General features: G+C 44.8%; 1 protein-coding gene across 1 annotated transcript in view; it reads left to right on the forward strand.

The window, feature by feature from the left end:
* The first annotated feature begins 216 nt into the window (after positions 1-216).
* Positions 217-13,235, forward strand: part of LOC133125207 (ephrin-B2a-like) — a 26,713-nt gene continuing 13,694 nt past the window's right edge. The window contains exons 1-2 of the mRNA XM_061236965.1: positions 217-1,086; positions 10,291-10,574. Coding sequence (XP_061092949.1) covers positions 974-1,086; positions 10,291-10,574 — 397 coding nt within the window. The 5' untranslated portion in view covers positions 217-973. The remainder of the gene's footprint in view (positions 1,087-10,290; positions 10,575-13,235) is intronic.

Here is a 13,235-nt window from a genome sequence, read left to right on the forward strand (position 1 = left end):
TTCACCAGTGTTCGCGAGTCGTTCCACTTCATTCCCCTCGGTTCGATTTGGGGTTCAACTAGTCACCAAAACGTTTACCTTGATCGCCTGAAGCGTTTCTATTGATTTCCAGCGGTCTATCCAATGAGGATAACCGTGGGCGGGGCCACTGAAAAGACACTGCTAGCAAATATTCCGTCTCTCGGTCGCTTTCAGTTACTTGCAGTCCGGGATCAGTGTAGCTTTTCATGCAGCCTTGCAATTTCACAAAGGAGTTCCACGGGACCTGCATGATTCACCGACAGCACTCCCAACGGAAAAGGACTCCGTAATGAGAATTTAACTTCAGTTTCCTCAATTTAATTTATAATTATTTAGTTTTCATTTGTTATCATTATTTTATTCATTTTTATAGTCTCAGCTGCTGATCATTTGCAGCTTGCCTAGGGAACAGAGAATCGCAATTTTATCTGCTACTACTCTCGGAGAACGCGTGCAGTTGGATTGATACCTCCTTGCTTCGCAATTGCTGGACAAACCCGCGGATTATTGTGTTCACATGTATCTGCCTTCGAGGGAAAGGACATCGGCAGTGGTGTGGGTCGCCCTGCTCTAAGGAATGTACCTCCTTCGGATCGGATGGCTGAGGAAAATTAGCACGGTCTCATCCGAATGAGATACTGCCGCACGACCCGGTTTCCCCCTGTTCTGTGCTTGTATTCTGAAGGTTTGGAGCTCTCTCGGTGCTTCGGATATTTGCGCGCTCCGTAAGAGAGGTCGCTTTTTGGCCGTGGCGGGACTGATTAGACAGGTTTCTTCGTTGGGAATTTAATTGAAGAAATATTATTGTTCCCCCTTTTCTCTCTGCATCGGATTACAGAGTTTGGCACCGTGTCATATTGTCGCATTTACGATCGTTGGCGATACGCATTGAAATAATAACAAAATATATATTTCATATCCCACATTGTGACCCACCGTGGTGGATGCAATAATGGGGGACTCGCTGTGGAGATACTGTTTCGGAGTTTTCTTCCTTGTGTGCAAGGTGAACCTGTCCCGTGCGCTCATTTTAGAGTCCATCTACTGGAATACAACAAACACCAAGTAAGTAAAGCAAACACGCTCACACTGAGCATACACTCCACATAAATTACGCGCAGGATACTTGTTTTAACCCATGCTATGATACCCTAACAAAGTAACTTAGCCATCAGAGCTAGTAAGTAGTGGAAAAGAACAAAAATAACCTTACATATTTGCCAAAATGCTTCTAGAATATCAATCAACAAAACGGCCTGGATGAATCCCGCAAGAAGCCGCCTAACCTGCAGTCAAGTAGGGTGACAGCATATCTAAGATAACATATATTTAATATAATAGAGACATTTTTTCCGTTCTTTTTGCGGTTTCTTCTGTTATAATGCCCGGTTCTGGTGTTTGTGATGGACGATTGGTATTTTCAAGCGCCCGACGACGGTCGAGAGGAGTTAACATGTTTTACTTGCGTTTTCAGATTCATATTTTCAACTTTACACATCACCTCTGCGTGGCGAACAATGTTATGTACTGTTTCTGAAATTTTGTTGAATAATGATGAGGATACACAACATATAGCTATGATATCGGTTTAACATCCAAGACTGTTTTGCGCAAGGCCCAGTCAAGGATCCGTCATCTCCAACGCACATTGTATTTGAAGACGCATATGGTGTATCATGCCACAATAATAATAATAATAATAATAATAATAATAATAATAATAATAATAATAATAATGATAATAATAATAATAATAATGTATTGTTGTAATTCCGTCCATTTAGAAAGTTTCAATAATGCAACTTCTGTGCATTTATTTTTTACTTCTGTTTCTGAAAGAAACTTTTTAACAGGCAAATATTGCCTCCTGTATTTTTTTTCCAGAGACTGATGTGTCATATTTGTTTTATAGGCTATTTCTTTAGTTTTATATACATCGCAACATTGGTCTTTATATTCGAAGCAAACTAGTTAACTGTGCAAAATGAAAACATTTAGGGGCCTATAAGTACATATATAGTGTATAGGTCTATGCAAGCCATTATGCAAGTTATATATTTGCATATCGTTTTTTATGCATCGACTTCAAATATTGGAAACATTCATTATTACGCACTGAGTTGGAAATGTTGGCATCATTGAGTTAGCTTACACTGAACAAGATAGATGTCGTTTTTTCCTTCAAGGTAGGTAGTGCAACTTTAGGTCATACCGCATGTAAACCACATAAACCTGACTTGAATTTATATCATGCGTATTGAGATATCCAAGGGTTTTTGTTTAATGGGGGGCATCCTTGTTGTCTGTTTCGTTTTTGTCATATAGAAGTAAGACTGCCCTTCATCATGCGACTTCGGCTCTTTCAGTTGGAAGCGTATTCCAAGCCAGTTGCGACAGTTTGGAGGCAAATGACGATGTTTAACAGGTGCTGTCCGTGGCCTCGTAGCCTATTTAGCCTACAGTAGCCTTTGAAAATCCATCTGCGTGAAAGGACACTTTATTCGTGTCTTCGTTTTGAATCAGCAGCCCGTAACACGCAAGTCATAAGATATAGCTAGCTCGCTGAAATCGCCTTTGAGGGAGTAACATGGTCTCTTCAGAGAATAACGAAATGCGAGAATTATTCTTTGAGAGAGAGAGAGAGAGAGAGAGAGAGAGAGAGAGAGAGAGAGAGATAATATTGTGGTGCTTTGCATGTTACATATAACGCCTAACGTCCGTACCACCACCCTCATACCGTAGGTCCGCGACCATCAGTTAAATATACTGTCTGGGCGACGCAGCAAAATAATGTAAAAATAACGGCCTAGTTGATGGAGATTCAGAAGAGTGGCAGGCAGTGGGATTGCTAAAGTGATTATTAGGTCATTGGCTTGCAGGCTGCTGGTGAAGTAGAGAGGCGAAATGGAGCTGATAGCGTTTTACAGGCGATAGAAAAAAGTAAAGCCAGGGTTGGCAGCGCAGATACTTGCACACGGTACTAGTTGCTTCTTGTATTTCTTTATACAGCTACCCACAATGCGCACAATTTGCTCTTTTCATCATAATACAATGTCAGTGTTCATTAAACTCTAACATAGTAGGCCTATATGAGTCCAATTTGGACCATATATGTAGACTGTAAGAGTTGATTTAACATCGCACATTTTAATGTGATCGTTCCTTGGGAAATATGAAAAGGTACAACAGCATATATAAAAATGAGAAACATAGACCAGTTCTTGTGATTACCATTTTCTTTGTCTTTGTGGAGGTTATTTTCTCCACTGATGTATACACGCACGAATGCGTAACTGTTTCTTGCTTTATTTGTAGGCTTGAAAACGTTAAGTTTTGTATACTATTTACACCTCACTAGCCTGCATATATATATATATATATAATCAAATGACAAATGCATTCATTTTCTATAAAAATAAAACAAAATAACAAATCAGGCTTCCACTCTCGCTGCCCTTGAGCGCAATTATAGGCATTATTTAATTGACTGGCGTGTCTAATGAGTTTACAACATTGTCCTAATTCGTATTTATGAGTAGTTCCTCTCTATAGCTTAAAACACCATACCATACCATATTAGCATGCTTGCACTTTTTATCAGCGTAAAGTTCGCAGTTAGCAGAAAGTCCTTATGCGTGAAACCCATTATTTTTTCCTTTTTAATATTTTCCCCAAACTTCACCCTTTGCTGAAACCAATTATGGCTGCCACTTAAACATAGCTACTCATTTTGTCCCGTGCCGACTAAGACTCAGAAAAGTTCAGTGCATTCGGTGCTAACCATGGGGCCCTGCCTGTCAGTTTAAAGCGTTCTGTTGTTTACGCTTTACTTAAACCAGTGTGTGCCCACCATGGCGTTTTTTCGCCGACTGATAATCCGTTTTGTAGTTTAACGTCATAAACAAAAGCGAAGCCCTGCTTAACACATTTTTTTACTGCAGTGGAATCCGCCGCTCTCTGTAGTTCATTAGTAAATGACAAAAGATACTGGGCCTTTATAGCCAGGCAAGTATAGATATGCAGATATAGCATGAATGATCAACAGGGGGTTCCCAGTGCCGCAGGGAGGAAACGCAAGAGGCAATCTGATTTGTTACGCGCATATGAAAGCAAAACCAGACAAAACAGGTTTATTCTACACCCCTCACCCCCACTACAAGGTGGTTGGCTTTGATAATTATTCTGTTTTTAGTGTGACGCGTAAAATATAGGCGCATCTTACCATTTCGTATATTGCGCACAAAAGCAGGCTGAGAGAAAAAAACTTTCCATGTCAACTCACGGACATGGAAAAAGTTTTGCTTTTAGATCGTATCTGAGGGGCAGAGAAACGGCGAGGGTGTGGACGTTTTGAGGGTGTGTGAGTTGAACTCTTGGGGCTGTGAGATTATTATTTAAGATAAATTGTTCCTCGTCGTTGCGCGATGGCAGGCTTACGCTCTTCCAATCGTAAGGACAACGTAGGTGGATTTACTCCCATTCCATCATCGTGCGTTCACTCCCTGCACTTCTCCGACCTTGATTAAAATCTCAATACCGGGGTTGGATGACGGAAAGCTAAATACATTTAACATTTTTAAACACAAATAAAATATATCGCTTTTATCTCCCACCCTCCCATCCTCATTTTCGCTGTCTTCCTCTCCGCTTCGAACCTGTCACGTGTTGCTGCGCTGCAGTTTTTTTTTTTGTTTTGTTTTTTTGCGCGTGGTTTAATGTGTTTGGGGCGGGGACGCGTAGATTCGCCGGGGATAAACACAGGCAGGAGCGAGGGGAGTGAGAGAGCCGTGCGGTTTGAGTCTGGCAGGAGAGACGAGGATGGAGATATATTTAAAGAAGAGGAGCCCACGCCGTCCAGCGGCAGGCAGCCACGGTCTGTTAGAAAGGGGTGCGCTCGGAAAGCACACAGTACCGGCTTTGTCCTGTGGTCAGTGATTATTTTTGTAGCGTTCGCTTGACGCACTCATACTCCCCCCGTCTCCGCATACATCTCCTCCATCGTTGTTTAGGTGAAGGCTGGGGCAGAGTGGGAGTAAAAAGAGAAAAGAGAGGGTGAGTAAGAGAGAGTTGGAAGTGAGACAGCCGTGGTGGGTTCTGATGTGGCTGCCTCGACCTTAGGCCATCACGGAAAGATCTGAGAAAAAAATGGAAGATGAAAAAATAAAAGAAGACTCCCCTTTGTTGGTTGTGAAGGAGAAAAAAAAACGAAAATGGAATGACAAAAGCAGATGTCCGGCAGTTGATTGACTTTTCAGTTGTGTTTTTCCTTCACTGCCCTTCTCACCCACTTGTAGCTTATTGGGCTTTGATCAGCTATCAGAGTAGGGAAAATGTTGAACCAGGCCTGACCACCTGCTTGTCTCAGCTCCTGGGGGTCCCAGAATGCCTCCGCGGGAAAAAAATAAAGACCGCGACCCAACTGAACAGAGACTATAACAGCAGATGTGTGTAAAGAGAGGATATATGTCCAGATTCATCTCTTTAAGAGCAGACATGTTTCTGTAGAAGTATATTCAAACTCCTGGCTTTGAGTGAAGCAGTTTATGTTTATTTCTTATGACGTCCTTTAAATCAGTTGCTAACTTAGGCCTCGAAACAAAGGTGAATTGACTCGTTGGCCAATCGGCAAGTCAAATTAAGCACTTTAGTCTGGAAGCACTTGGAAAATCCAGTAGACACACCGAACTGGAGTCTTTTTGATAGACTTGTCTCTATCTAGGCAGAGATATAGATTAGTTTCAGTTAAATTCAATTTAATTAAATGGCACTTTATTGGTGGAACAAAAACAAAGCAGTGTTGCCAAAGCATTTACAATATGAAAGGCAATATCTTAGTATGCTGTATGCGACATATGTACTTGCACTGTTAGTAATAATAAGAATAAGAATACTAATGATTATTATTAAGTTGTAAAACTTTCTCCCAACCCTGTGATTTTTTAGCATTTGTGTTGCATGCCATTCATTCTTTGGGCTACAGTGCAAACACCAATATGGGAAGAGGACATTTTGACTGAAAAAACATAGCCGGCTGTCTGTCTTCACTTGGATAAGCCCTCATCCCCACACCCACCTACCCCCCCCCGCCCCCCCCCCCCCCGCCTCGCGGCGGTAATAACAGATAGTGGCTCGTTGCGGCTGGTGTTAGCTCGTTAGCGGTCGAGTGCGGGGTGATGAACGGTCCTTCGCTGGGCCTCCTGCTGTCCACCGGGCCTTTCTAATGCAGACCCCGGGTAATATTTATGGCTGGGAGGGGGGCGCGAGAGAGGGAGAGAGGGGAGAGGCTCAAATTTGGCTCAAGCAGGGGGTTAAAGCAATTCCCAGACATGAAAGGGAGACCTCGGCTTTTATTGGTTTTACACCCATGTCCAACCACCACCCCCAGCCACTTACCTCCCATACCCACCAGCTCTCGTTCCCAAATACGCCCCCCCTCAGCCCTGCTGATTGGATATGCTGGCTCTGGAATGAAGCAGCTCGGTTATTTGCTGAAGTAGAGGGGTTGGCAGTAATGATGGCGTCTGCACTCCTTGAAATAAAGTGACAGTGGAGGTACATTTTTGTTCTTCAAGGATCAAATTTCCCTAAAAGTGCAGTAATGTTCTCTTTGGGTACAAAGGAGTATGTTTTCCAAGCAAAAAAGGTACAAATTAATTATACATTGCTGTCTAGGGGTACAATTTTATATACCTATGGGGTACCACCCCAGCGACAAACATTTGTACCTTTTTAAGCAGTTTTCATACCCTTACTTCTGAGAGAGTGTATGGCAGAGGTCCAGGTGACCTTCAGTGCTTCTTTTACTTGATTCAGCACCATTGTGGACTCTGTGGTGCAGACCTGGGTCAAAGTTTTGCTATTCATGGATTTGATACTTTTCACTTGTTGGTTTTCACCAAAGTTTCTTTGGATTAAAAGCGTCTGATAAATGACTAAAATGTAAAATATCTACACTTTACTGAACTGTCTGGTATCTTGGAACCAATGAAGTACACTCTAAAAGTGCAAACCCCACCTTCTGGTCCTCTTGGTTGGCACAACAGTATTTGAATCTGAAACAATTCCGTATATGACCCAGGTCTGCTGTTGGGTGAGTGGGCAGGGGTGCTGCATTGTGGACAGGCAGATTACAAACGAGACCTGGGTTAGCACAAGCTAGCTAGCAGCTGCCTTCCATCATATCATCTGACGCTTCCTTTCCCTTCTTTTCTCCTTGGTCTATCGATCGCGTTCCTTCTCAGATCACAGCTCAGAGAAACCCTTCTGAAACCCTTCTGAAATGAACCGAGAAGATGTCTCCGTTCAAACCTGTTTGATTCTTCACAAAAAGGAGAAATAGTTTCATTGCCGCAGATTTGTTCAGTGTCTCATGCTACTGATGTAGTGTGTGATGTGAATTTGTTGGGGAAGGGGGAGAACGGGAGAAAAAGAGTGATGGGAGAGAAAATGTTCCACGGCAGTTTTTCTTCAGAATTTGAACCGAAAGAGGGATGAGAAAGCAAAGGAGAGTGGGGGAACATAAAAAAGTGGGTGATGAAGGAAGAGGAGTGAGAGAATTAATGAGAAGAGGAGAGATAGGAAGAGGGGAGGGAGAATTAGTATCGGAGATGTGAGGAAGAGGAGACAGAGACGGACGAGAGAAGGAGATTGAGGGATGAGAGAAAAATATAGAGAGTGATTAAAGAGAGTGCCCTACAGTACTACAGTAGTTCTATGCTAAGGGCCTCTTGAGCTCCACACTACCACATAGATTCAGCTCTTTAGCAGAAGCAGTGGGCTGTAGTCATAGAAACTATGTGCCACAGACCTCTGCCGGGTCTTAACCTCAGTGTTCTCCATTTTTAATCCGAAAGAGGAGAAAAGGACTGGGTTCGGAGTCGTCATATCAGCTGCTCTCAGGGTATTTGATTCTAAAACTACAAGCATGCCATGTACATGCACGTACGAGAGACCAGAGGTCTAAACCTAGGAATGTCCTGTCTGAAATTCAAATTAAGGGAGTAGGAGGAGTTTGAGCATTAATGGATGTACAATTTTGTGTCAGTTTAGTTCATGTTGGTAGGAGTGTGTGCATTTCTGTCTGTGTGAGAGAGTTACGAATGTGTGACCGTTGTAAATATGCACTTGCGTGTCATCACATTTGTGCTGTGCCGCCATATGTGTGTTTGCTCTCATGTGTTGAGCCTCTGTTTGTTCTTCGATTTAGACTGCCGTTCAGATGTCCTAGTAATCCAGACACATTTTACGGTAAATCCATAAGATGGCGATGGGCACGGTGAGCTCAGCCTTTACGGTTGTTGTTTACGTTCAGCAGTCTGCTGCAATAACTCGCCCACAGCTCGGAAAGCTCCGGACTGCCATCCCCGCGTCTCCTCCCGCTGGCGCGCTCGCTCTGTAATCGTCTCAAGACTCCTGATTCGGCTCCTCATCTTTCCCCGGGGGAAGGTCAGAGGTCACAGCGCCGGGCCGCCTGCCAGAACGCTCCTGACTCGTAGAACACGCAAGCGAGCGAGTAAATGATTGAGCAAACAAGGAGACAAACACGAGAGAAGTTATTTATATTTGATGCGTTTATGTTGAACGATATTCCCACAGTCCAGCTCTGCTACGAGGCTGAGCTGGAGGAGTGAGCTTGAGCTTTTAAGAGGACCACCGTCGATATGATACTCCACCGTGGGGGGCTGGGGGGAATGGCAGCAGATCAGAGGGAGTCTGGAGGTCGTTTTTCAGCTCTCTCGGGCTCCCTCTCTCTCTCTCTCCTTCTCTCACCCCCCTCTCTCTTTCTCTTTCTCTCTCTGTCTCTCTTAGTTCAGTTCAGGTCACTTCAGTTGGCATTACTGACGTGACAAGAATTATACCCTTTTCCAAAGTGTATGCTGACGGAATAAGCAACCAAACAGGAATACATTTAACAACAATATTCAAAAACACAAATAGTGAAAGAAATACAATCCTATGCCTATACAATGCTAATGTAAATTAGCCTTGCTCTTTGTTTCTCTCTCCATTTTGTTCCCTCCTGTTTTCTGCCTCTCTTTTTTACCAGCTGTAGCTAACAGGAAGGGACCAGGGACAGTCACAGGAACCAGTCAGCAAAGACTGTCCCCAGTGATGATCTACCTCCTGCCTGGCTCCCAGTGTTGGGCAAACCTGAGTCAAATACATAATTGTTTCGGATTCAAAAACTTTTCTATGCTTTACTGTGCTTGCCTGGTGTATTGGAACCTAAGCAATACTCTCAAAATGTGCAAAGCCCTCCTTCTGGTTCTCTTGGTTGACTCAGTTGCACCAGGCAAGATGAATCCAGCACAGAAAGGTATTTGAATCTAAAACAATTATATATTTGACCCAGGTGGGGATTGATGGGACGTTTAGGTTGGGGGTGTAATGACCCTAAAGCAGGCTGCTGGCCTACACATAAAGCTACCTTACACTATGAAAGCTGAGCTGACTGTCTCAACCCCTCAAACCTGCCTGTAGACCAGAGAAGAATGCATATGATGAGAGCCTAAATATGGCTACAGCCTAACCTGGAGAAACTCTCAGATTTTACGCACAGACTAGAGTCTTTCCTGCTAACTTTGTGTGTCGGCTTAGTGATACCGTTTCAAAGGCTAACTCGCGGTTCGGTGTAAAAGGATGAGCTTTTCAGCTCTATCTTTGTGTATGCTCCAGAATTGTTAATGGAAAGTGCATGTCTGTATAGACAAACCAACAGGTAACAGCTGTTGTGCATTAGACCAAGTTCTACTTTCAAAGATTAATGATTGACAGAATTTAATTAGCTAAATACACATGCACATACTTGGAGGCACCTCCCCTACTCAGAAGGATATATGAAATTCCATCCATACTTCGCTTTGAGGAAAATTAAACTGTAAAGCACAGAACAGCAACTCACGGATGCGGACCGAGAACTGCTGGTTTTCCACCCTCCCTTTACCTGGGAGTCTAGCATAAAGACCGTCTGGCCAATCAGTAACACTAATTTCCCGGGGCAAAAAAGAAAAACAGGGCTGAACCAAGAACTGCTGGTTGTCCACCCTCCCTTTTCCTGGGAGTAAACACAGTCTGGCCAATAAGTAACACTAATTACCCGGGCAAAAAGAAAACCAGAGCTGGATTCGAGGGCCGAAGTTGATGACCCCTGCTGTAAAGGGGGTCAGCTTCTTCTACTGGTCAACGTTGAAGAAGCCAAGAATCCCCGACCACCCCAAGAGATCGTTCTTCCCCCTAACCCTGACCTCTCCTTCTTCCTTCCTTCCTCAGGTTCGTGCCGGGACAGGGGCTGGTGCTGTACCCCCAGATCGGGGACAAGATGGACATTGTGTGCCCGCGGGTGGATGGAGGGGTGGGGGACGGGGTGGAGTTTTACAAGCTGTACATGGTGCAGCGGGCTCAACTGGAGAGCTGCACTATCACCAAAGCGGACACGCCCCTGCTCAACTGCGTCAAGCCCGACCAGGACGTCAAGTTCACCCTCAAGTTCCAGGAGTTCAGCCCCAACCTGTGGGGCTTGGAGTTCTTCAGAGGGCGCGACTATTACATCATCTGTGAGTACTCCCACCCGCACTGTTTTGCTGTTCTGGAATGTTGTACAGTCCACGGGGGAGAGTGTACGTGCGCACTCTTGGAAATAATGCGACAGTGGAGCGACATTTTTGTTCTTCAATGAACGAATTTCCCAAATGTACCCTGAAAGTACAGTAATGTTCTCTTTGGGTACAAATGGGTACAGTTTACCAGCAAAAAAGGTACAAATTAATTATATACTGCTGGCTAGGGGTACAATAGTATGTACCTATAGGGTAAAGGCCTAGCATTTTTGTTCCTCTTTATAAATCAAGAAATACATTCAGTATTTCTTGAATGTAACCATAGATGTATGGATTAGGCAGCGTGTTCTGTATGTGTGTCACTTTGGATTAAAAGCGTCTGCCAAATGACTAAAATGTAAATGTAAATGTATGTGTGTGGTGGCGCAGGCCTGGTGTTTGTTGCATCGGGTCAGGCCTGAATGAAAAGGCACTGAAAGACGCGGAGTGAGTGTAGAGATGGCGTGGGAGGGAGCCCTGTGCATTTAGCGTGTGGAAACACCAGAGAGCCCTCTGCCCCCCGAGCTGGCATTGGCGGGCTCGCGGCTTTACGAGGCCCTGTTTGACGGGCTGGCGGTTTTTCCCTCATTTTTTTTCCGTGTGACAATGCGATGGCTGAACTCCGACCGAGGCTGCGGTGTCTGCTCGGCTTTAAACGTCCATACAGGAAGTGAGGAGGGGGGAGTGGGCGATGCAAGAGACTAGAGTCACCACAGGGCACAATGCAGGAGAGAGAGGGAGGGAGGGAGAGAGAGAGAGGGAGAGAGAGAGGGAGGAATAGAGAGAGGGAGAGAGACTGGGGGAGGGAGAGGAGGGTAGCAAGGAAGAGGGGGAGGAGAGAAAGAGACAGAATGAGAGTGAGAGGGAGGCTTTGACTAAAAGAGGCATTAGCCACTGGGGCTCTCCATCAGAGGAGTTACACAGGAGACGGACAAAAGGCAAAAGCCCCCCACCTCTTGGTTCCACCAACATTATTCACCTTTCTGTGCGTGTGTGTGTCACAGTGTGTACCAGTGTTTGTGTGTGTGTGTGTGTGTGTGTGTACCAGTGTTTGTGCATGCATGTGCGTGTGTTTGCGTGTTTATGAGTGTGAGCATACCAGTGTGTGTTTGTGTGTGTGTGCGTACCAGTGTATGTGCGCATGTGCATGCATGTGTGTGTGTGTTGAGTGGGTAAGTGGGTCAGCGCTGGGCCTAACACACAGTCGCTGTCCTGAGAAGCCGGCCGCCACTAGCCATTGCTCGAGCATCCATTATTTATGAATGGATGGATTTATTCACAGTCACTCCGCCTGCACCAACCCTGTGCTGTTCCTTACCTCATGATGCGCTGTCAGCTTCCCTGGGCTGGGGAATTCTGGGAGGGGGCCACGTGATTGAGGGGAGGGGGTAGAGAGTAATTCAGTGGAGACTCTGGTCCTGTAGCTCCTGTGCCCAGAGAGGAGTGCGTTTGTATGCAGTTTCTGGAAAATGGCCGCCGCATTCAAATTCGCTGGGAGACAGGGCCCCCTTCATAAAGAGATTCTTATCACTGCGGGACTCACCTGGGTAAATAAAGGCAAAGTAAATAATGAAGTTCAGTATTGCCGTGCTTTCGTGTGCCAGAACGCCACGTTTATGCCATGTGTGAGAAATCGCCCTTCCATAAGCACGTCTGCCCCTGCTCCGTCTCTGTAGTTTTATCTATCGCAGTCTGGCTGTTTAACGCACCCTAATCTCATCTCATTAAACCGAGCGCAGGCTTCTTTCTTACCACTTCTCATCAGAAATGCAATTAGGCTGGCAAAGTATAAACCCAACGTGAATTAAAAAAAGACGAGACGACGATAAAAGGATAGAAAACACTGATGTAATTCCAGAATAAAAGTCCTTCGGGTCCAGGCCTGGGCCTGCCTGTATCCCTGGACGTATTACACAGGTAGAGGGCTCGGTTTCATTCAGGGTCTTATCAGGGAAAACCCGGGATGTGTGAGCGTTCGCTGGGGGCAGCGCGTGTGGGGGTGTTTGGGAGCTGTTGTGGCTGTGCCTGCGTTAGAGACGGTCCCGAGACGTGCAAACTTATCCACGCCGGATCGGATAAGTAATTAATTGCGGGCTGCTTAATCCAATTGGCCGGGTCAGAATGGATTGACTCGAATCACGAGGGAACGACCGGTTTATTTCTCTTCCCTTTGTCCGAGCATAAAAAAGAAACAGCTGAACGAGCTAAAGAACTTTATTGGTCATAAGGCTTAGGAATCGGTATAACACTGCAGTAACATAAAAGAACAGAATGCTATAATAATGTCAGGAACTAATAAAGACTTCAGGCACATTTCTTCTGCTGTCATGTCCTGCTGTATTTTTGGTCAGTAGAAAGATAGGGCTGAGAAAAATAAGTTTAAGAGAGGAGTAGAGAGAAGGAGAAGGGTGTGTAGGAGATCACTCATCAGGTCAGTTCGTTTGTCATCGTTTGTCTGTTCTGTTGAGCCTGGTCTGCTGATTTTCTTTGATATGCTAGATGGTGAGCACCTTTTCTCTGTCCGCGTCTTTCATAATGATAGTGTTGAAACTGTTCTCAGTTATAAATTCATATGTCATATACTTTATAAATAGGTATGTACGGTATATTCCTTAGTTT

This window comes from Conger conger, chromosome 3 (genome assembly GCF_963514075.1).
Source record: "Conger conger chromosome 3, fConCon1.1, whole genome shotgun sequence".
Lineage (NCBI taxonomy): Eukaryota > Metazoa > Chordata > Actinopteri > Anguilliformes > Congridae > Conger > Conger conger.